Source organism: Rhynchophorus ferrugineus, unplaced genomic scaffold, assembly GCF_030347505.1.
Source record: "Rhynchophorus ferrugineus isolate W39M unplaced genomic scaffold, kcgeb_rfMv2 rfM2, whole genome shotgun sequence".
NCBI classification, from domain to species: Eukaryota; Metazoa; Arthropoda; class Insecta; order Coleoptera; family Curculionidae; genus Rhynchophorus; species Rhynchophorus ferrugineus.
In genome coordinates, this window is record NW_027472581.1 from 45,212,082 (window position 1) to 45,238,478 (window position 26,397).

General features: G+C 29.7%; 1 protein-coding gene across 2 annotated transcripts in view; it reads left to right on the forward strand.

Annotated features, from left to right (window-relative positions):
* The window catches only part of IA-2 (tyrosine phosphatase IA-2), a 90,240-nt gene that overhangs the window by 4,266 nt on the left and 59,577 nt on the right, over window positions 1-26,397 (forward strand). Inside the window, exon 1 of one of the 2 annotated variants that reach the window (XM_076393942.1) lies at window positions 4,014-4,210. The exons of the other annotated variant lie outside the window; for it this stretch is intronic. Coding sequence (XP_076250057.1) covers window positions 4,199-4,210 — 12 coding nt within the window. The 5' untranslated portion in view covers window positions 4,014-4,198. Of the gene's footprint in view, window positions 1-4,013; window positions 4,211-26,397 lie in introns of those variants that run through there. 2 annotated transcript variants of the gene reach the window in all.

Below are 26,397 nucleotides of genomic sequence, written 5' to 3' on the forward strand. Positions count from 1 at the left end.
GTTATTTTATTTAATATTAAGTGTGGGTAAGCCAAATAAAGGTGCAGCCCGTATGAGGAAAACGAGGAGTAAAGAAACAATAATTGAAAATAAGGAACGCTTCAGGCTTCGGGGTTCGCTATCTGGCCTAGGTGATTTGATATATGGTACACAATAGCAGCAGTAGTCTACAATATTTCTATTAGGTCTTATATGTAACAGTTAGTGTTTAAAAAGCAAACTGAATGAAATTTACACTGAACGCCTTCCGATTTTTCGTTACATCAGCTCAGCAATAACACTATACACAAATATCTGATTATTTTAGATAAAAATATATGGGAAAACTTTGTACGTGCCTTTGAAATTTGAGTGTTTTCCTCGATTTCTCACCTTTCTCCCCAACAGATCCTGATTTGGCTTCAGTGGGACCACCTCCAAAGTTCAGTCTTTCGAATAAAAAAAAACTGAAAATCGGCCCACAAATGACGGCGAACATACAGAAAAAAATATATATACAGCCGAACATAGAACCTCCTCCTTTTTCGAAGTCGGTTAATTAATAAAAATAATAATCGGTCGTTTCCACCTCCTAATACCTTCCTCTATAAACTGGCGGAGCGCGAAAATCTTATCTACACAAGCACGATTTGTTGGTTCTTGATACATTTTGAATTACCATTTCACTAAAATAGCCAAAGAAATTTTCACTAAAGTCAGTTTAGTCAGTTGTTTACAATTAGCATATTTTGTTTGTTCTAACTAAATTTCTCATATTTTCTTCCTGTTATGCCATGTTGTTTTCTTAACTATAAGGTTGTTATTTAAAATATTATAATTACGATAAAATCAACAATATATTCATGATACAGTGCTTACTAGCTTTCTAGATTCGCCATTTCAAATGGATTTACCTCACGAGAAATTAACAGTCAAAAATGCTAAACAAATAATAATGAGAGAGATTAATATTAAAAAAGGTCTTGGTTATGACTTAATTACTGGTAAAATTTTAAAAGAACTACCAGAAAAGGATATAAAATTATTAACATTTATATTTAATGCTATGCTACGAATTAATTACTTTCATAGCATCTGGAAAGTAGCTAAAATATTAATGATTCTTAAACCAGGAAAAATACCAAAAGATGTGACCTCCTACCGGCCTATAAGTTTATTACCGATAATCTCGAAATTTTTCGAGAAACTATACATAAAAAGTTAAACTATATAATAGAAAAAAGAAAAATTATTCCAGAACATCAGTTTGGCTTTCGCAATAAGCATGAGACTATAGAACAAGTGCATAGACTGGTAATCAAAATAAACACTGACCTAAATGCCAAAAGATATTGTTCGGCTGCTTTTCTAGATATATCTCAGGCTTTTGACAAAGTATGGCATACGGGCTTGCAGGTTAAACTATAGAAAGTTCTCCCTCATCCGGACTATCAGTTACTAAAATCGTATCTCAATGATAGACATTTTATTGTAAATCAAGGCGATGAACATACCGAATTAAATCCCATATATTCAGGACTTCCGCAAGGTAGTGTACTGGGTCCAGCACTATATCTTCTGTATACGGCCTATATGCCCACCACAAAAATAACTACTGTGGCAACATACGCAGACACCACAGCAATCTTAGCAACCCATAGAGATCCAGTCATAGCATCAATATATCTACAAACCCACCTGGAGCAAATACAATTATGGTTGAAGACATGGCGCATTAAAGCCAATGGAACAAAATCCACCTATGTAACGTTTACCCTGCGTAGAAAAACATATCCACCAGTGAATATCAATCATAGTCAACTCCCCCAAGCAGAGCTTGTTAAATATCTTGGTATGCACTTAGATCGACGCCTAACATGGAAGAATCACATACTGTCTAAACGAAAACAACTTGAACTTAAATTATATCAAATATATTGGCTCATCGGGCGCAAATCCAAGTTATCCTTAGATAACAATGTATTGCTGTATGAGTTTATATTCAAGCCTATTTTATCATATAGAATCCAACTATGGGGTACCACTAGCAAATCTAACATATCCATCATTCAACGGTTTCAAAATAAAGTGTTGCGTGCCATTGTTGATGCTCCGTACAATATTTCAAATAAAGTGATATAAGATGATACAACGTGATATTCCTCTTGAATCTACAACGAGTGTAGTTCAATGTGTTGAGTGAAGTATTTCGACAGAGTGTCAGTGCATCCCAAAATACTCGCTAACCAACTAAATATGCGACATGATAGTGAAGTGCGTGGACTAAAACGTTTAACACCACCTGATCTGAATACTGGACATATATAGACTTTAGAATAAGCTTTAGAGTAAGACTAATTAATTAAGATAATATTTTACGCACGAGATCGCTTAATGAGGTGATTTTCTACATGCCATGTAGATATAATATAGACATAAGAAATACTTATTGCGTATAAGGCAGATTGTGGAAAAACAAAGATTAAAAAAAATGATACAATGTTATCGGGTTATATAGTCGATACGCTGTTAAAATGGATAAAATACAAAACATAACTATACAACTATGATAATTTTTATCTTGGGAAAATCGATTAATTACATACTACACCACGTTCAGTTCGACAACACGTCAACTGATAGAAGTAATTATTTGCCTTAGTTGTATATTTATTATTTTTATTTATATTGATTATTTTGACTAAAATTTGTTTCCTTTGCTCATGCAGTTTTAGCGAGCAACAGTTCCTTTTATCCTCGCACATACAATACATTTTATTTTTTAATGAAACCTTACACTAGATATATGTAATGCAATCTTAATTTACAAATTAATGTTTTACTATTGTTCTGTTGTACTTGCATCAATACATAGGTATGTATTTTCAAAATGTACATGTATTTTCCAAATTCTAATTAAATTAGGTTAATTGAGCGAAAATGACGAAATATTAGCTTCTCCTCTTGTGAACAGTAAAATTCTCTTTTATTACAAACCAGCAGTAATCTGCTAACATTTTGGCATACCATATTCCTTCATAACGCTCTTCTATCTGTTTTATATCTTGGTGAAAGCGTTCACTTTGTCTGTCACTCACCATTTCAAGATTAGGGTGGAAGATCGATAGGAATGCAAGAAATGTATTTTTAAAGATATTCCGCACCCCATCGTTTTAAAGTTTTGTAACAAGTCATTCGGCATTTTCAGCTTTAAGATTGTATAAACATCCATGAATTACTTCCTTTAGAGATAACCAAGCAGCTAACTCTTCGTGGTAAGATTTTCATCGAAGGAGGGAAAAGGACCTTGTAGTCCAAGCGATATAGCAACAACTTTTAAATCACTACAAACTTTTCAGTTGTATTCTTTGCATTTGATTAAGTCTAAAATTAGTATCATATTTTCATACGTTTTTTTTAATATAACTGAATATACAACAAGTTTGACGGAATATCGGCTGCCATTGTGGAGTAATACAGCTTTTAAGCGTAAATAGTATTCGCACTTAATTTTTATGTTATTGAGTATATGGTCTATCCAAGGAAACAGCCAATGCAAGTCATTAAAATTTATGTTAGCACATGGCAATATTGTCGCATCATATTGAACGTTTTACATTACAATCCTTGCCGGTTTATAACCTCTAATTATTATCACTAACGTTTTGAAGAACTGTGTAGTTATTTGACAACAGGGTCGACTAGTAGCCAACACAAATCGATTTTTATAGGTTGATTCATTTACATGTTCCAACGCATTAGACAACATTCTATCTCATTTTAACCAGGGTAAGATGAGAAGGAAAAATCCAGTCCGAATTTAAAACGAATTTTACATTTTTATAATCTGTATTTGACAGCATATTCGACGTCATTTATGACGTACATTGGCTGTTTTATTAAAGACTGTAGTTTCAATTATTTCTTAAATTTTGTATTGTCAGTGGTATCTTATTTGAACAGTCACATAAAAATTCATATAAGGAAAAAAGGAAGTAGATAGCGAGACACGGTATATGCATAAATGATATCTAAGTACATTAACATTGATTCTAAAGCAATTGGCTAGTCTAACTAGGACAATGTTAACGAATGGTATTAAAAATGTGCGGGCGTACAATCTAGCCAAATGGGGCGGAATTGAAACCATTGGAATTTTATAATTATAGTTCTAGTTCAGTGATATGTAACAATTTAAATTTGATTAGACATTTTAATTATGCGATTAATGGTGAGTTTTTGCATTTAAGGATATATTAAGTGATAATTCTATAAACGAATCATTTGAAATACATTTGTTTTATTTTATTAAATATACTGCTATTTTTGTTACTAATTGCAGTATTTATTTGGTAACATTTAGATAGATTTTTTAAAATTTTTGGTCATTAACTTAATAAGATCATCAACATTGGGTTCATCAAGATCATCTAAATATATCATGAAACTGAAACATTTAAAATCTCTTTTTATACAAAGTCTCTTTCTAAGTAGTTTATGTAAGATGCCTTTCAAGTAAATAATTCCTTTTTTTAGAGTTAGACAGTTAGAGATTTTCTGATTTAGTGTCAATGCAAAGTTGTGAATGAATTACTGGAAAGTTGAATTAAATATGAATAAAATAAAATGTAAATATTCGACTGTAGAAAATTCTGAAATACAATATTAAATTCTATATATGAGTTATAAAATATAGTGTATTTCTATATATGAGGTATTAACTTGAAAATTATTTTATTTCAACCGAAAGAAGTACGAATACGAACGACTGTACGAATAATACACACTTCACTTATCACATTTCACAATCAGATATTAACGTACTGTTTTTTTAATAACCAGAGTCGTATCTGTCGTCGTACGCAACAAGTATCTCTTAAAGAAAATACTAATAGTACGTGGTTGTTGTTGGGTCCCATACCGTTACAGATTTAGTAAAATTATTTGTGAGTATCGATATAACTTCGTCCACCAGTTTGCCTTTGATGATTTTTTGAATTGCACTACTCTTTCAAATTTCCATGGTATAGTCTGTATGGAAATAATTTCTCAAATGTTGTCCCCAACTTAGTAGTCCAATAGTCCACAGTTGAGCAATCGACATTTGGTATAAATTTCAGTATAATAGTTTAGTTATTGCAGTAACTTAGCCTGTCTTTGATGTATCAAATGGTATCAAAGCCCGTCTTTACCTAACATATTGAAACTGTAATAATTGTGCCTTAGAGTATTTTCAAATCTTGGATTTTTCTTAATTTCAATAGTCCATGGCTAGCAGAACTTCAATCCATCTTATCATAAACCATGTATGCTTCGAGTAGTTACGAAACGATTGTCATTCCAACTCCAACTTGTCTTCTTTTCTTGATAAGTTTGATTTTACTCCTTGAATGAATCTAAACAACAACCAATTATAAAACATAGTAGCGTAGTTTAAAAGAAACTTATTGAAACGACTGTACAAACGATACTCCCGTTTTAATCTTATTTTTATATTAAAGAAGCCCTTAATTCTAAATAATTCACTTATAGCATTTCATAGTTAAACATAAACATACAGTTTTTGTCAAAAAAATCAAGGCTCTATTAGTCGCTCTATAAAACATATTAATATTAAAAATATGCCTTTTTAATCAATTGTGTTTTGTAATATATAAACTATTTTCAATTTTTCCAAAAGGTTTTGTGGTTTTATTTTTAAAATGCATATCAGGTAAACAGTAGATTTTTTAGATAGACATAATTCATTCGCATTTTTGTCTGTGTGTAAAATAATGTTTCACAAAAACAAAGAATAATAAAAAAATGTTTTGAGAAAGCAGCATTAATGTTCATGAAGTATTTATGATATGAAGAAAGTATGACAATCGTGTTTTGTAACTTCAGATTTGCTTTGTTTTCTATTATACAATAAATGCAAGGCTGAGTGAAAGACGACAACAAAATATAAGAGGTCACTGGACAAATTATATTACATCAACTTAGAGAAGCCAGAGTTATTAATTAGTTTGTATTTCATGAATAGTTGTAAATAAGATGCAAGTGCCGTTCTGAAGAATATGTTATAGGTGAGATGCTATTATCAAATTATAAAACAAGTAACTCTGTAGGACAAATTTTTTCCCATTTTCGTATAGCTGCAATATCCACCAGCAAAGCTCAAGGCCAATCTTTAGAATTGTTCTGTTTAGATCTAGTTAGAGATTGTGTCTCGCATGAACAATTGAACGGCGATAGAAAGTGGCACTCAGGGTTCTTATCTATTAGAATACAGACCAACCCGTCTCACTCGTTCTCTATTCAGGTAGTTTTAAGCCAGATAGTCCATAGTCAGGGTCGTACTATCCCTCCTAAAAAAATGGCCAGAGTAATGTACGTGGTTGTTATTCTGTCTGTTATTGACATCTTATAGTTGTTATAAAAATAGTTTTTTTTTATCGATTGTACCATCGTCCGCCAGTTTGTCTTTGAATATATTTGAAATGGCTCTATTCTACCCAAATATCCATGGTACTCTTCAACGGAATGGTATTCCAAGTTTTGATGACTCCAGATTCCGGTTATGAAACTTATGGCTATGAAGATTAATCTATGGCTAAGAAACTGAGCTACTGCAATCTGTCTTTGGTGCCGTTCACCCTGAATTGTAAGCGCATACTCAAATTCAAGTAGACTATGTTTTTTCACAGCAATTTCAGTCCGTATTTGGTGGCCTTATATCCTGAACTGTGATGCATGTGCACGGACTAGTGGTGTTTTTCAAAGCTTGATTGTGCCTACTTGTAATAATTTATGGATATGGGTCATGAGCACCTTCATTCCACCTTTTGTGGCCTTAGAGCTTCAGCTGTGATACTTTTTCCCCAACTACACTAGAAATACTTTGAGTAATTATGGAACTATAGCCAATCCAATGCCAAATTCTTTTCTTGATAATTAATTTGATTCCAGTTGATTTAATGAATTCATAAGAGAACTGCTTTATGATCTCCCCGAAATTCTACCGAATGCGCCAGTTAAGGGTATAAAAATTATTATTATTTTCTTAAAAAACGTTTTATTTTAGTGACAGACGAGGTGTCTTACTCGTACACTGTTTAAGTAGTTTTTTTAAAACAGATGTCCCAATAGTCAAAGCTGTATGTACGTCTGAATTTTCCATGTATTTGGTCTAGTAGAATGCCTGTAATTTACATAAACTAAACGTTTAGAATATTCTGAGCAACAATTCCAGTACCCTAATCTTCGTATTAAAAGGTATGTGCATACATGATTGTACACCTCAAGTTTTTTCATTTGATATATACAAATTTAACATACCCCATGTTACAGTGTTCCATGTCCCTACAATTATGTCAGTTTTGAAAATACCCTATCCTAGTAATGTTATTGATTGCATCATTTAATATCTAAAGAACTTCATATTTTAATTTTAGTTACTTTTGCATGTACTCATTTCTTTTAATTTAACTAATTGGATACATATATTATGATGGTATAGCTATATCTGTATTAATGCCACTATATATATATTTTTGTCGCTTTGACTAATGTCGTCATTTCGCGACTATACAACAGTATAATGTTAATATAGAAGGGACGGGGACAGACAGATGTATATATAAATTAATAACACAAATAGGGGGCTAAATTTTTTATACATAACACTTAACTTAGCATAAGCTATATTCTACGGAGAAAATCGATTTATCGTAGAAATCCGAGGAGTATGTCTGTATTTTCTCCTGCTAAGGCATTTCTAAAATCTTATAGCCCATACTTAGCTATAATCTGGGTGACTCGTGGGCAATTGTTCAGTCTGTGGTAGACTGAAATAGGGGCATGGTGACAAAACTCACAGTGAGCAGGCGGGCTCGAAATCATCAAGCGACCATCCAAGAAACGATTGTAAATATGAGTAAACATGGATGGAGCCATAGATAGTTTCATAGGATGAAAACATAAATAGTCTGTTGATTAAATTATTTGGACTTTGACACTTAATTCTTTTTGCTGTTTTATGTGTTATATATTCACAAACTATATAAATTCGCCGTCTCAGCGTCGCTATTATTTCTTCCTTTCTTTTGTTATTATTTATAAAAAAACTAGTGTTAACACTTTGCTATTCCAAATTTCATTAAAATTTCAATGTAATAAATAATAAAATAATTATTATACACAATCAAATGTATGTACACTGTATGTGATATATTTTGTGTCTTTAACTGTAGTGATTTGACCAAAAATGTGGAACTCAAATGTTATTGGAAACGTGGGAAACATTGAATGAATGTAATATTATTGAAAAATTGTGGATAATATTTCAGAATAAAGCTGTTACTTTACCTACAAGAAATTCTTTAAAATTTATTGATTCAATGTTTTGGAAAGATTCTGTATTTCGTTGAAATATTTTTCTTACAAAGAATTCAAATCATAAAATAGAATAAAAATCAAAACAAGAAAGCGGAAATTGAAATTATCAGTCGCAATATGTTAAAATTACGAGCGGAAGTAATAACAAATTAATGATTATCTTTGAATCTATTTTTCGTAACGTTCATTGTACTTACTTCGTGTTTGTGAATAATTAAGTAATCAATGAACATGTTTATGTCCAGTGTATGCGTATATGATTTTTAATATTTATTTTAATCTTTCACATTTTATTAATAAATATAAAGTCCCATTAACATTTTGATCTTTAAAAATAATTAAATGTTAATGTAAATTATTAGGTATGATATTTAATTATATAGGATTTTTGTGTTAAAATTATTTAATTAGATTATTGATTTAATTATTTGTATATAATCATCACTTATTTATCTAACAATTTATCGGTTTAGTTTTGGATTTTCTCATAAACCTGAAATTATTGTTTATACATAATTGTTAGTTTGAGTAATCTAATTTAATATTAATTTGAGAAATATATACTGATGTATTTATCCCTCACTCATCTTTCTTGTCTATTGCAGCAAGTACCAAATAATAATGGTAAAGCATATCTAATGCAAATTGTAAAAAAATGATTGTTGAAGTCATGTGTAGTACAATATAATAGGTACAATTTCTGGATTATCTTTCTTTCATATAGTAGCGTTTTAATTGAACTTGTTGAAATGTTGCAGGTAATAGTTATATTTCTAGAACTTTTATTACTCCTAGTTATGTTATAATCTACCTAGCGGTAAATTAACATTTTTTACTCAGATGGTTATTATAGACATAACACGTAGAAATTACATCATTAAGTGATTTTTGTAAAATATATTCTACTAAATAAATGAGATTTGCATCCTACATGCCAATACATTTTGTTTAGTTTAAGTCCAAATTGTTTTTTAGCGAGTATGCGTTTTTTCTAAGTTAGTCATCGATCTAGATGCATGTCAATATATTTAGCATCCTCCGCCTAGGGGAGCTGGCAACTATTAATATTCATTGGTGGGTATGTTCTCTGCGCAAGATAGAAGTTACATGGGTAGATTTTATTTCATTGGTTTTAAACGTCAAATTTTCAGTCACTTGTATTTATGAACGTGTATTTCGTGGGTTTCAATATTATCATAGGGTTTTGTTTCATTGTCTATCCTATTATGTGTATATGTTAAATTGTCTATCTGTAATATAAGATAAGATTTCAATAGTTAAAAGTGCGGTTTAGGAATATCCAGGAATGGAGACAAGAAAAATATTTGATTATTTATTTCCTTTATAAGTATATGTATTTGTTCTATAGTTCTGTGCTTATTATGTCCAATGACCAAACCAAATTGATATTCGCGAATAATATTTGTATATATAGTTTCTCAAGCAATTTGAAGATAGTAGATAATAAATTGATAGGCCAGTTGCAGGAAATTCAACTTTGCTACAATTTGCTTAGCAGAAGTCCACTGACTGATTAGCGCCATTATTAGATATTAATTATGTTTAACTACCTGTATTATTTTGTTTTGTCTGATTATATTTTCATAAATAAACATATCCAACTAACTATATCCTAGATATCCTAAGTGGATATATAATATTCTTCTTTCTATAAATACGTTTCACATGAATTTTCTTTTAAATATTTAAAGCTATCTCGGAATAAATCTTTATATAATTGAGAAAACATGATTCCAAGACGATTGAAAACGCAATTCGGAAAAAATTTAACTAGAATTTTAATAAAGAAATTTTTATGAAAAAGTTGTTTTTCTCTTGTTTGTCTCTTCATGTTTGTATGGTTCGTAATCTCAAATAAAAACAAAACGCTATTGATCCTATTTTGCGATATTATAATTTATAATATAAATAGAATAATAATTAATATAATAATTTATAGAATAAATTAGTACATCTGCTATTTGAGTTATTTTTTGCTATTTTTCGTTCGAGCTGAATAATTATATTAAATAGAAATATTTTTAAATTTTTCGATAGATTTTGATAGGTTAACTTGTAGGATTCTAGAATAAACGACGAGTTCACGTGTTATTTCTTTTCTTGTTCTCTGATAGCCAGTTAGTTTCAAATAATTTTTTAAATTTATCATTGTTTATTTTAAAAACCCATTTCAGACCTAAAGCATGTAAATAAGTACATGTACATAACTCATTTTTAAAATTTCAAAATTCCTAAAAATAATAATACAAAAGCAAATTTTATTAAAACTATACATAAAATAAAAAAAAAATATGAACACAATCGAAGATGTCCTGCAGAATTTTAAATCAAAGCGTGACATCTAAAAAAATTGAGAGATTTGTTCTTGCTTTTATACCTCCGGTTCTCCTGCTGACCAAGACACATAGCCTGAACATGGGCCTATTTAGGTTTCCATTCCGCTTTTTTTGTATCTTAAGGATGTCCTTAAATAGATCCGTAAACTCATAGAAAATAGTGTTTATTAAAATTAAATTGTTTTATATAAAATAAACTAGACAAAAATCATATAATTTATTATTAATTTTGCATTTTACATTTAATACAAATGACGTTCTACTATTCTTTACATCAAATATAATTTCGTCCTGGAGTGTCCATGTTAGCGTTGGGAACTATCGACTGAAAACAGTTGAAACAGTGGATAGTCGCAAAACAGTCGATACAGTCGATAGTCAAAAAACTAGCAACTGAAAATAGTAATTTCTATTTTCAGTGAATAAAATGCACGATTCGACTGTTATTTCAATTCGTGATGTCAGACGAAGCTGAACGGAGATAATTGCTTGGAGCAGTTAATTTTATGTGTTTATATTTTCCAACAGTTGTACGGAGATGTACATATTCATTTACGTACTAACTTAAAAAAAAATTGCTCAATATTATTAACATGCAATTAAAAATTTCATTTTAAACGAAGTAGAAATATTTTTATATTTGAATGTTCTGTGGATCTGTAGAAAGGAATGGCATTTTTCTATGGAGTCGAACAATACCCCTCAAATGTTTTATTGTATTTTAATATGTTAATGGCTATTTTAAAATAATATACTATAATAAATATAGACAATACAATAGAAATGAAACAAAACCTAAAAACTAAAGATGTACAATAACCATAAATAATAAATAAAAATTAAACATATCCCTAATCATAGAAAAAAAACTAATTCATGACATAATTAAAAATGATCGCACACTAACTACTAGAGCTATTTTAAATAAAGTAAATGTTTTATATATTATTGAACAGAAATATCTTTTAACAAAAATCCAGAGAAAAGTATTTTACTATTTATCATTCACAATTTTAATTTTTTTACACTATTACGTTAACAGCCTTGAAAAATATCGTTCCAAAAACTACCAAACAAATCATAAAACTATATATATTACGTATAAATCTATGTAAGCATAAATTGGGTACATTTTTGTCAAGGTTGCCGCTAGAACGACAGAGCCAGAACGTTAAAAGTAAGTGGAATGAAACTAGTAGAACCAAAAATAGTAACTAAAAGTGCACGACTGAAACAGTCGATAGTAAATAGTAACAAAATCAGTAGGATCGAAAATAGCGACTGAAAACATTTAACTGAAATAGTCACTGGTAAAAAGTATCAGTCAGTAATCAGTCAAACCAAATATAGAGACTGAAACGGTCGATAACAAAAAGTAGTTAATTACTAAACAGGCGATAGTCGATAGTTCCCAACACTAGTAAGCAAAAGTGTGTAGTATGGAACTTTTTATGTGGAATTTAATATGATTAGGAAGAAATTGTATGGAACTTGTTCAAATTTTAAAAAGTAATAAAGTATCTTAGCAATAGTTTGATATAATTATTTATTAGTTTACAATATATGTATGTTCATTCTAATTTAAGATAATTAACTTGGGGCCAATTTATCCCAGAGAGTGAATGCTTATTTAATTAAAAAAAAACGTATAAGCATTCAAAACAAGCCACCGGCGTTTCTCTAACAACATCCTAAAATTTAATAAGGAACCTTACACAAAATAAGAATTTGTAGCCGGAGGAATATTATGTGCTGACTGAGGGGAATTGGTAGTCGATGTTCGTAATTCCACGCCCAAGTTAAATAGATTGGTAGAGTCGTCAAGTTGTGAGTCTGTTGACATTCCTCGAATCTGGAATTCAATCGATCAGAGAAGCCTTTTATCGATATTTGAATTCAGCACAAATTAAATTACAATAGATAAACCGAAATGTTAGACGTGCGTAATGTCACTTCACAGTGGCGGCTTATAAAAAAATATTAACGCGTTCTGCAATATTTGTCGAAAAAAACTTACCTATTTTTTAAAAATGAAGTCCATCCTACGTTCTTTTCTGATCACAAATTTGGCAGTCCCTTTGTCAATTTTAATTGTCTTCGGTGATAAACTCTTTTTCAATAAATAGCATGGAAAGAGCTGTTAAATGCATTTCTGAGGAACGTTTTTATGAGTTTTAATGTTGTGAAACACTTTTGAGCCTCTAATGTTGTTATGGGATTTTCTTCAACATGTTTCCTTGATTGTTTGCTAACAAAATTTTTAGAAGAGATAGTGAACCATTTAATGTTATGTAATCGTTACTTGAATAAATAACTGACAGTTCAGTTCGTAATCGTTCTTCATCAAGTGTGGTATAAAAGGAATATACGGAAGTGAGTTTATACTCAGGAAATTTACCTCAATATTCCCCAAAGTATTCCGAAAAGAAAAGCGATGCAACTACTAGATACTCTTAAAAATGAAATAGATCTTTTGCACAATTTATAACAATCAAACTAACATCAAACACCTCTAAAGGAGAAATTCGTTGATAAAATTTACGGTTGCCTGGACGATTGTGTTTATTTTCTGCTAGTGATGCTTCACTGATGATGTTATCAACATTATTTCGAACTTGAATAACATTGCGTTTAAAATTATCGATAGCGTCTCTTATTCCAGTATGTTCGATTTTTCTGGTTTAAAAGGATATCTACGTGGGGCATCACATGATGAAAAAATGTTAGCCAAAAGTTGATGATCGGAACATTGATTTTTTATTAAATCTATACACTCGATGAGATGTTATGATTGATTAATATTTCATATATATATATATATATATATATATATATCAATAAAATCATATTCATATAAATTTACATATTTGAACAATTAACAAAAACCCCAAGAACCATATCAATAAACATTACCATAAAAAAGAGCAAAATCGTTTAGATAAAACACAGCCAATTTTAGTAGTTAAAGTCAAACGAAAAAGCTACCACGATATATGAAAGCAGTAAATTTTTCCTAAAAATCTCCAAATATTATCGCTACCACTATTCTTAATCCACAATCCCCATTAATGAATTGACTACCTCGAACTTTCGATTAACATATTGTACATTTACTAGCCTAAAATGAATGGATTATCGTACTTTTAAGCTCAAAGAAATCTCAGTCAATACATTATTATTTTTACAAAACAATAATTTATTTACCTAAACTCTTATATAATAATGCATTGTATTTTCCTTGTCATTAGATCATTAGAGTGTCATTGATGGTTTTATATTTTGTTTATTTGATCCAGATCTTTGTTAGCAAATTTAATTATTTCAAAGTATACACTGTACACTGTTCTTACATCTTAGCAAAATGCTATCTGATTTCTTCTTCGGTGATTCTCTGAATTTCACATTCTTCGACTTTTACTATGAACAAATTTGATCTACATCTTAGCTATAAAATAAATTTTTTTCTTAAATAAATTTAAATCATTACTAAAATATATTATGTTTAAAATATATGTCTAATTATTACCAGTTACTACAGTTTTGGCTACTATTTTTGATGGACAAAACATTAATGACTTGACTACTTCCAACATAACAAAAACTATTTTCTTCTCTGTTCTTGTTATCATTAAATTTTGGCATATGTTGATACATATTCCAGGTCGTTGAAAATGTTGTGCTGTAAATTTGACAGCTAAAATTCCCACTGTAAATAAAATTGATGCTGTTTGGATTTTATAACTTTTAAATATTTAACCTTACATTCTGCACTTACCCTTGTTCTTCCATATTTTGGAACCAATGTATGTTAGACCACCACGAATAACACAACAATTTAATTATTGTTACTATAGAATTATTAATGTAACACAACATCTAAATATTCTAGATTTTTTGTTGTTTTGATCTGATCCACCGTACCGATCGACTCGAAAAGAATGGACCGCCATTAGAAAAGGCGACAATATGTTAACTATTTTTTATTCTATAATTTATTCTATGCAAGAGAGTGCGCATGCGCCAAAACCGGAGATGTGGAGTAATGTATTTTTTAAATATCGGCCTTGTTTTAGATCGTTTGGACTGAACCGCCACCGTCACTTCATAATCAGTTTTCATTTTGTATAAATTTTTCAATTCATTCTGGATGAATATATTTCATGTGTAGTACTTTGTATAAAGTTGAGTATTATTTTACATCCATACTAACAATTATTTTTATGTTTGCTTTTAATTCTTATTAACTGTATTGCTTCACATTTATAGAAAATGTGGCATCGTAAAATTTAGTGACAATGTTTATAGAATTTGATATGTCAGATTTATATCTGTGCAAACGTCCATCTGATATTTATACTGTCAATCATATTATGATTAGAAAACGGCAAAATGTACTCTTTTATTATGAATTTGTAGGAAGTGTACTGGGACCAACGCTTTATCTACTTTACACTTGTAATATACCACAAATGGAAAATATCACGATGGCTACATTTGCTGAAGATACTGCGATTATAGCTGTTGGAGACAATAGTGAAGAAGCCTCACGACTCAGGCAAGTGACAATATAAATAATTGGACACAAGCTTGGAAAATAAGAATTAATGAAAGTAAATCAATTCATTAAAAAAAACAAAGTCCTGAGAGGTATTGTGGGTGCACCCAAATACTATAGGACTGATTACCTACATCGAGACGTTCAGATACCCACAGTCAGTCAAGAAATCAAGAGATTTGCAAGGGGGTATGAGGAAAGACTCTATTCTCATACTAATATTGAAATATTGCAACTTTTGGATACCACCAGAACAGGACACAGACTCAAAAGAAACAAACCATCTGATCTTGTGTAGTGTTGTGTAGTGAGGTACATATATTAAAAAATTCAGCAGTGACATGTATAAACATTATTTCACCAGAGACTGAGATAGGACCGATGGGTCCTCCTAGTTATATATCTAGATATTGTAGTACTAGATATTGTATCTACAAATTGTAGGTTAGACGGAAACGACTAGTAACAATGTATTAATTAAATAATAAAAGAAAAATTATGAATTTGTTTTGCTAGGTCACATTATCAAAAAGGAATTTTATTTAGATTACGGTTTAGAAACTCGCATCTTTTTTATTACGATAATATGTTGATATAACATTAAGTTAAGCTTCTGGGTAGCCCTAAATCGCTTTCAAGGACATCATCTTAAATCGATTGGATCTTTCAAGGCCATTTCAGAAATTGAATTTTGTGAAACTGTTTCGAATCTTATAAATAAAACGTTGATATAAATGTGTTTAATTTTTTTATTTTATTTTTTTTACAATTAATTTATTACTACTTTTCATTTGTACTTGGATTAATTCACAAGCAAGATGAGTGCGAGAAAATACATCAATATTCTTAAATTATAAAATTATAATAATTTATAGCTATAGTTTACACTAAAGGTACACATTTTATATAAGTTCGTATGGTTTCGTTCGCTTCAATCTCCTGACATCCTGCAGTTGTATTGCTTCCACGTTAGTATGATTTAGTAATCTTCTTTCTTGTTTGAAGGCGAAATCTTGGGTAACTTCGCAAATCCATTTGATTTCCAGGTTATCGTGCAGTTCTTCGTTGGTCAAGCAACGATAAGCATTGGTAATCAAGAACCTTGTTTAGACAGCGTTGGATGACTAGTTGATTTGAATTTATAGTGCAACCCCATATTTGTACGCCGTAGGTCCAGATTGGCTTTATAATTATCTGATAAATCAACTTGATCGATCAATTTGATTTTAGATCAGGTTGAGAGTATCTTCCGACTAACCAGTATAGTTGTTTTATTTTGGTTCTAATGTGTTTTGCTTTTTGTCTAACGTGATGTATCCAATTTAATCGACCGTTAAGATGCATGCCGAGCAATTTAGCTGATTCTGCTTGAGGAATTGGGCATCCATTGAGTGATATAATTAAATTTTTATTATTTTGCCGCAATGCAAAATTAACTGGGACAGATTTGGAGCTATTAAGTTGAATTTGTCAATCTTTCACCCATTTGTAGATTTTGTTAACTGCCACTTGTACTTTTTCTACTGCTCTAGGCAGAGATATGTCGTGTGCCATAATAATTGAGTCATTTGCAAAGGTTCCAAGTAATATTGTTAGAAAATCAGCAGTGTAGAGCAGATATAGGAGATGTCCTAAGACGCTACCTTGTGGAACTAGTTTTAAATGCCAAGAAAGCCATACCATGCGATACTATAAATTTTCTTCCGAAAAGATATGACTCCAGCAGTTGACAATAGTTACGCGGTAACAATATGCTCATCTTACAGATTAATCCCAAATGCCAAACCCGATCAAAAGCTTGTGAGACATCCAGGAATATTGCAGGGCAGTATTTCTTTTCCTCGGACGCTTTTTCAATAGCCGCAAAAAATGTGTTTTATACAACGGATTTATTTCAGACTCAGCATTTTATTCCAAAAATGACACTAGCGGACAGTAAATAGCATTAATAGATAAGATCATATTGATTTAGTATGTAAAAATATATCTGAAGCTCGGATATATCTATTAGTCGACATCCATAACAATAGAATTAAAATTAGGTGCTTAAGTACGTATTCTGATCAGCAATATTTACTGGTGAAAATGCGAAATATCGATGTAAGCAACAATTAATATAATAACAAAATAAATGTTAAACAACTTAATTGCTAAATTTGATAGTTTTGACATCTCTCTCAATATATGTTTACCATTGAGTATTATTTAGTTATTCAATATATACATACACTAATCAGTGAATGTTCAAATTTGCATCTTCACCATTCATTACCTATTTTGTTTGATTTGAAGAGATCTGTTGCCGAAGCCCATCAAACACATTTAGAAATATAGTGAGTCTACTCTGTTATATCTCAATTGCCGGTTTTGGTTTTAACGATTTAAAAGTCCTGATTTTGAAGTTAACAACTAATAATGGCGTAAAAAAAGAATGAATTGCAAATACTGATTGGCTGAAAACCACGCCCAAAAGAGAATAGTAATAAGGACAAATGAGTAATAGACGCAAGGTTATCCTCTTGTTCAGATCGATGTAGCATAGCTTGGTTGGAAAGCGTTTCCGAAATTCTGAAAAGGTGCGATAATGGTTGGACCGCTGCTAAATCAGCATCGTTCTTTTGACACGGTAGCGCCATGTTGGCAGAAAGATGAGAAAAAGTTATTGGTATAATATTAAAGTTATAAGTATTTTGATTAATATATTTTGTACCAATTGTTCTCAATAAGAATATCGGTAAAAATTTAGTTCAATAAAGTATTTGGTTGTAAAAATTATCAGAATATGTGCAAGCACCACCAAATTGAATCTATAGCTAAACATTAAAAAATCCCTAGTTGATGAGTATCGATTGTTTGTGCAATTTTATGGTAAGACCGATTTAAGGGAGGAAAAATGTCGTGAGTAAAAAACAGCGGAAGGCGAAAGGTATGTGAAAATAGAGAACTGGAAATTCGAGCTATCGAAATCCGAGCTCTCCAATTCCTTTTCGAATAATTTCTGTGTTTAATTTGAGCACTGTAAGAAACAACATTTTTTAAGTAACAAAATAAAGCAGTCAGTGATTTCAAAATACGCTAATTTATACTCGGAAGAACTTAAATAGGACACTATTATTTAAATTATTTATATACATTAATTAAAATTATTATTTAATAAAATAAGACTAAAAATAGAATTGACGAAGACTGATACAAGTTTTCAGAATTTTTACTTTAAAAACTATTCAATTAAAATAGTCATGGTGGCAATCATTGTTATATATTAAGTCGCACTCATATATCAGTTTTCTATTGCATTTTGAAATTCTCGTTGTGTGTTTACGAAATATGAAATATTGTGTGGTGTTGTTAGTTCTACTTTGACGAATAAATAGTTTACGAACCCATTGTATCACTTAGATCTTTAAATACTCTTCAATAAATTTAAATAACTAAATATTAAAAAATATATGCAATAAAACCCTTTCAATAAACCCTTATGGTAAATCATAATATAAGTGCGTAATAAATCTTTCTGAATATAATTGTTGAAAAATCGATATTTTATCGACGACAAATATGTGTGGGATGAAAAATATTCGTGCTACATCGAAAATAACGTTAATGATAAATCAACATGTACAATAATGCTGTTTTTCTATTTTAACGCTCTACCGTTTTAGATCAATGTATTTTGAAATACATGTGAAATTAATTTATCTTCAACGGCCATTACTATTTTGAAAATATATCATAACTGTAATAATGATTTTTGATTATATTGTGCCTCTAAAATTACTGTATAAAAATTCAATTTTGAGTTAAATTAGACACCGGAATTAAATGCTGAGTTTTTTCTTGAAAACAATATAATAAAATAACAAAAATGAGTTATCAAAAATATATTATAGAGAGAAAAAAAAACTAATACTGCCATACCAGTTTGGGTTTATTGAGAAATTTTCAACAATTGACCTGGTGCATAGAATAACAGATGTAATTAAAAAAGCCCATTAAAATATTACCGAAACAACATAATGTACTATTAAAATCTTACATAATGTTTAAAGCCAGAATGTTTAAAGTCAAACAAGAAGTAGCCTACCTACTCTACAGTAAAAGAAGCTAATCCAGGTGTACCACAAGAAAATGTACTGAGGCTAATTGTGTATCTACTCTATGATGGCTACATTTGCTGATGACACTGTGTCTTGCTGTAGAAGACAATAATGAAGAAGAATATTACTCAAAGTTGGAAACTAAATATGAACGAATGTAAATCTGCAGCAATAACAATAAATAATAATATTTCATATAGTAGCAACGCTAAGTATCCTGGAATGAATCTTGATGGAAAACCTTGAAAACCTTGAAAAAAACGCTATAAGAAACACGTACAAAAGGAAAGAACTAGAGTTAAAATATAGGAAAATGTGGAAGAAAATCACAATTATCAGTACATAATAAACTGCTGTTGTACAAGTATTGAAACTCATGTGGACATAAAGAATGTTTTCTAGAACAAAGTCCTGAGAAATATTGTAGGCGCACCCAGATACTTTAGGACCGATTATTTACACCGAAACATATGAAGGTCTCGGCCCGACTGTCACTGTGTCACTCAGGAAATCAAGATAATTGCAAGGAGCCATGAGGACAGGCTCCATTTCCATGGCAGTAACAAAGTAATACAACTGTTGGATAACACCAGATTAGAACAGATGAAAAAACTTATAATAACAAGTTAAACAGCTCGTAAAGCATGGTATTCTTCTAAAACATGTTATGCTTGTAACATATAAATTGTATAAGACTTCTAGATTAGGTCTGATATTTCTATTCTTTGTTATACTTTATATTATTTCAGTTTAATTATTTATCAAATAAAAACTTGCTATAAAATATTTAATTAAATAATTAAGATGTTCAATCAAATAATATATTATTTTAAATTTCAAGTTCAAAGTTCAAATTTAGTTGTTATGTTTGTTTCAAATTTTTAACATGTTGTATGCGAATCAATTTCTATGTTCTAAAATTATACAATTGTTAACTAACATATATCGATTCACAAGTTGATGTTACAAGTCTAGCTCCTTTATTGTTTCTTTCTGTGTTGTGTTCCTGCAACATTATATACCTGTGTCGTTATATGAATCAAATGAGTTTGTACTACTTTTGGGTTCTAAAAATCAATAATGATATACTTAATAATATATTGTAAAATATTGAGAATAAGTCAATCGACAGTATTTCAGGCGGTTTGAAAATCTGGATTGCACAAAAGCAATGCAATACAAATGGATGACTACTATTTGAAAATGTGAGGTATTAAATGCAATTTAAGTTAATATTAACATATTTGCAATATAGCTGAAGCTACAATGATAAATAGTAAGAATAACGTAAATAAAAATGCTTGGTTTGGTTGCTTTAAATTCAATACATTTTACCATGCCTGATTTTTCTCCACCATTAATTTTTCCATGCCCACCATATTTGTTTAAAAGTAAAATATCCTTTCACGATGAAATACGAATACAGTTGTTGAGTAGAAACAAAACTCAGAGAAAAATAAAATTTCATTCAAGAATAATAAATAATACAAAAATAATTGAAGAAAAGTATTAATGTATGTATTTGACGTATTTATTTGCCGTTTCATATCTGCGGTTTGGCTTATTTACGTGCCGATTACATTATTTCGTCTACGCTGAGCTGCAGTCACCATGGGACATCTCGTGATAACCGAATATTATTCTGGGTAACAAACTTGAAGGTTTGCAACATACATATCACGGTATCACAGTATCACAGTATATCATATTCAGTCGAAAAAACGTGTTTGATTACTAAATATACACCATCTTGGATGCGTCGATCAAGTACGCGTAATGAGCGACGAATGAATCTTGATGGAAAACCTTGAAAACCTTGAAAAAAACGCTGTAAGAAACACGTACAAAAGGAAAGAACTAGAGTTAAAATATAGGAAAATGTGGAGTAGAAACAAAACTCAGAGAAAAATAAGCGACGTTCCCAATTGTTATGCTTTAATGTCGTACGACGTTTCTGAAGTGAATCACTATGTGGAACATATTCTACCGTTATTTGTATCTCATCCGTAGTGGCGTTAGGTATTACATGTTTCTATTAAAACACGATGATTTTCAGAAATGAATTCAAGATTGTATGGTTTGTATTTTAATCAGAATGATACTAGAGGAATATAATTTAGCATAGGAATATAATTGTAATAGAATATAATAATATATAGAATATAATTATAATAGGTTTAGAGGAAGAAATATTCAATAATAATGATTATGATCATGATAGCTAAGTAATGGTGTGTTATTGCCACATTTGTCATGATTTTGCCTTTAAATATTGGCATTTTTGCATAAAAATTATATTATAAGCGCATTTTGCTACTACTGAATTTTTAAACTATTTAAATTTTCTTAGTAATACAATTAACACAAGGTGGTATTATATAAAATTATATTAGATAACTTAAACTAAAGCTAAGAGTAATACTTATACACTATACAAGTTTATGTGTGTCCAGTATCACTTTTGCTTCCACGTTGCGGTAATTTAGTAACCTTATTTCATGTTTTAATGCGAAATCTGGGACAAAATCCTAAAACCATTTGATTTAGAGGTAATCTATCTTTAATCGGCGTTGATTTACTAGTTAGTTTGGTGTTTTAATTTACACTCTGTAAGTCAAAATATTCTCTATAATTGACCGTTTATTGATCAACCATTTAATCAAGTTGGAATTATCTGTCGACCAACGAGTACAATTAATCGATTTTGAAAGACACTTTGAGACAGTAATGAAATTTTTTCTATATGATAGTGTCCACATATAGCATTTTATTTACTACATATTTATTTTTTGGATTTGGTCTCTGGTTCGTTTTTTAATTATTTTATAATTCGTTCTTAATTTATTTATTGCTTTTAAGATGCCTTTTAAACAGCTAGAGCTGCTACATTTGGCGAATGGTTCAAATATTATAACAAGTCTGACTCTATTGTTTACTAATCTAGAGATAACATATTTTCTTTCATGCAAATATATGATAGAGTCTTTTTTTTAAGTTATCATTTCGTCTTTATTAAAAGTGCTACGTCAAACAAATCTTCAGCCAAAAATATACTTATGATTTCTAATGAGATGATTAAATTTTACACTAAATTTCTTCAACTTTGGTATTAAATTGAGGGTTTTTCAAAACTATATACCGTATAGCAATTTTTGATCACATCTATCGTCTCCATGTACCACTATAGTTAAATTTTATAAATATATAATCTATATACCTAAAGTTTTAATTGAAGGCAAAATATTATCATGTATTTTCAGTAATACTTAAACGTATATATGTTGCTGTCTTTCTTTCAAGTATAACAATTCTCATTGCTTCTGGTAAAATACATTAACTTGATTGAGAATTTTGATGATACAATATACATGATACAAACATTAAACTAAAATCTCTCTAACTACAATCTGAGAAACATATCTACAGAAAGTAACATTTTAGAAATATAAAATGACAGATTTAGTAGCGTCATCTCTCGTGGAATTCACATCTATTAGAATTAGTACAATGTTATTTAAAACTAGACTTAAATTAACAAATTCCAGAAATTAATTTACTAGCAACATAGCAAACAATTTAAGAATATTAATATTGCATTTGATACATCATTCAATTATAACAAAATATTTTAAACTTGAGCATATTGAAAAATGTTCTACTATTTCTATCAACCGTAAATTTTGATACAATGTATCACGACGATGTTTTGACCTTTGACAATGTTAAAAATCAATAGTGCTCTTGCTCTGATGACGACAACGTGTGGGTAGCAAACGATTCATTTCAGAATGTTTAGAATAATTCAATGAAGAGCACGAAGAGAAAAAGAACTTACTTCCTTACATCCTTACATAATTTCGTGAATTATATTATATTGCTATAAGGTGTTAATATTTATGTAATAATTGAAATAATTTATTATTTAATTGTAAATAAACGATTTAATTTTATAGATTGCGAATGAATTTTTTGTTATTTTTTAATCTAAAGACTGTAAAAATTGTAATTAGCTTCACAGATTTAGCAGTCTACCAAAATGAAAAGAAAGTGAGAGTACACAGGAGATAAAAAATTAAGAACAAAAACATCAAGGTCAAGAAAAGGTAGCAAAAGAAATACTGAAAAAGCTACTACATTTTTAGTGAAAATTTATAATACGGTATGGAAAGAAGAACAAATCCTACAATTGTCGTACACAGGTATGAAGATATATGAGAAAATTTTAGAAAATCGTCTAAACTCAGTACTAAATAGGTCCCTAACAGAATTGCAGAGCGTATCTTGAAAGGGAAGACCATATATTTAGTATAGTATATAAGATCATCCTTAGTATAACACAGTATAATAGTGGAAAAACCTCTTCCGAAAAACAACAGATATATCTAGATTTTATTGAATTGGAAAAGGTATTTGACCAAGTAAAAAAATAAACTCTTTGGGTTATATTATAGCAAATCGGTGGGATAATAAAATTGTAAGAATAATTCAAGAAATACACACGACAAATACTAATGCATTTTAAACAATATAACAAACATCAAAAACAAATAGTAGAAAAGTTCTCCCAAAAAATAACTGACATACCTAGCTTTTATTGACTGAATGAACATTAAAAATCTTCTAGAGACTCTTCAAGTCCAATTGTTAGTAATCACTTGTAATTGTATCATTTGGCAGCCTGTAATAATATATATATCCGGGCTTTTTTGATGATGTTGATAAGATAAAAACGTCTTCTCCTTTTCTGATCTCAAGTTAACTATGCTCATATGAAATTTATATACACATTCCACATTTATTAGTTATTGTTAAATAATGCCTTCAAGCATCTCGAAATTGATGTTAAATCGCATCCTATGAGTGCTGGCTTGGTTGGCACAGTGATTGAGGTGACATAACAGTCCTACTGTTGTAATAGTCGGGTTGGAATCCTGGGGCATCGTCGTATATTTATATTTGTGATTGTCCAAGAGACAAAAGCGTAAAATTTTACCAACCAGATTAACCAGGCTGGGTAAGTCCGAATGTCTTATGGGATGATCTCTAAGTTGGTCACTGGCCAGTCAGTAGGTTTAATGCTGATGACTGTGGTTCTGAGCTCACGTTAAATAGTCGGTCCAGTTCAGATAAACCCCAGTTGGTAAAAAGGAGTTTGACAACTGTAAATAAATAGTAAAAAATAAAATTTTGAAACCTCTAAACATGAAATTCCAATTCATGGAAGCACAATTTTATTATTAATTCTGAAGAATAATTAGTAGATTATATTAATGATAATAATAACAAGATAGTATATAATAATATGAATTATATAGCTGAAAATGAAAAATATATATATATATATATATATTTTTGGTCTAAAACAGTGATACATAAATTCCAAGTACTGGTAAGGTCAAAATGCTGATAGATATTCCAGAAAGAAAGAAAATAGTTGTAGGCCACTCTAGAGACAAGACAATTTTTATCGCGAAGGAAAAGTTTAAATTGTACAAACATCCAAAGCCTTCAAGCAAGTACATTTTTATGTTTTTGATGTTTTTCCAGTTTAGTTTTTATCAGCAGAAAATCCATTTAAATAGTTTTAACTAAATATCTAAGTCTTATTAAAAGCATTTTTTGATAATATTGTTTAATATTATATATATAATATATTTTAATGTATTTATGTATTTTTCCATCTAAGCAATATTAATATTATGAGTGATATACGATAATAACTTATTTTTAGAAGAAAACTTTTGGTAAGTTCTTGGAACTTCTATATTGAGATTGGTCAGGTCAATCAGAATAACTAAATATTTCTAGTATATCTACAAATACACGATTAAGTACTGGCGTATTTTAGTATTTAGTATTTTTAGTACTGACAGGAAAATAATGTTTAAAAATATTTATAATAAATAAATATTAAATATATATATAAGTTATGACTCAATATGTTTATTAATTATAATTTGGCAAAAGGGTTTATTTGAAATTAAACTTAATTAATTTTATTTTATCTTTGCAGCCTTTATATAAATTGAATGTTTTTTCGACGGTTTAATGTTGTCTAACACCATCTAGTTGACTCGAATTTCTTGAGATAATTTCATCTAGAATTTCATAATATGTACTGCTAAAATTAGAGAGTCCATATATTAATTAATATGTTAATTGTATAATTGACACGATACAAAATTCGCGAATGCCACTCAATGTTTCTAGGTTTTAATTGATAATGGAACGAATTTTATGTCTTGTCTTGTTCCGTTTCGCATCGTTAATAAGTCAACTCCCAATGACATGAGTTTTCATCAAATAATTCGTCCATTTTTTATTACTTTCATCAGTTTTCATTGTTGGTTCTTGTTTGGAAAATCAAAATGAGCACTCTTAAAACGTGAAAATCACTTCATCAAATCAATCACTTGAACATCAGTCACTTTTTTAAATAAAAAAAAATATTTTCGGCAAAATCACTTTTTCTGCAGAATCCTGTATATCATCTTTTGTAAAATGTTACTATTCAATTTTATAAATAAAAGCACTATGAGAATATGGAGGTCACAAATAATTGTTACATTAATAAAAAAAGTTAATTATATTTGGTACATATACATATTTACACTGAAATTTTATTAGGGTAACGCCTATTTTTTTTATAATGATTAATTGTCTTCGAAATTAAAACACCACCGTAATGCGATCACTGAGTAATGTCTCCTTTGTTTTGAAATACATTTTTGTAGAAATAATTTGACATAATGAAAGCAACAATTACGCTATAAAATATGCGTAGGCTGGAAATGTTCAACGGGAAATTACTGTTGTGGATGGTTATATGTTGCTATATATGAAATGGAAATATATTAGATCCAGGAGCTAATTATTATCAGCAATATCTATTGCCAGTAATTTTATTATTTTGAAGCATAATTATGATCTAATTTGAGAAATGCTTTAGTTTTATCTTACTTTATTTAATTTTCCACATTTGATGTTAGGGTTATATACTCTAGAAACATTTCCTGTTTGATTTGATCTA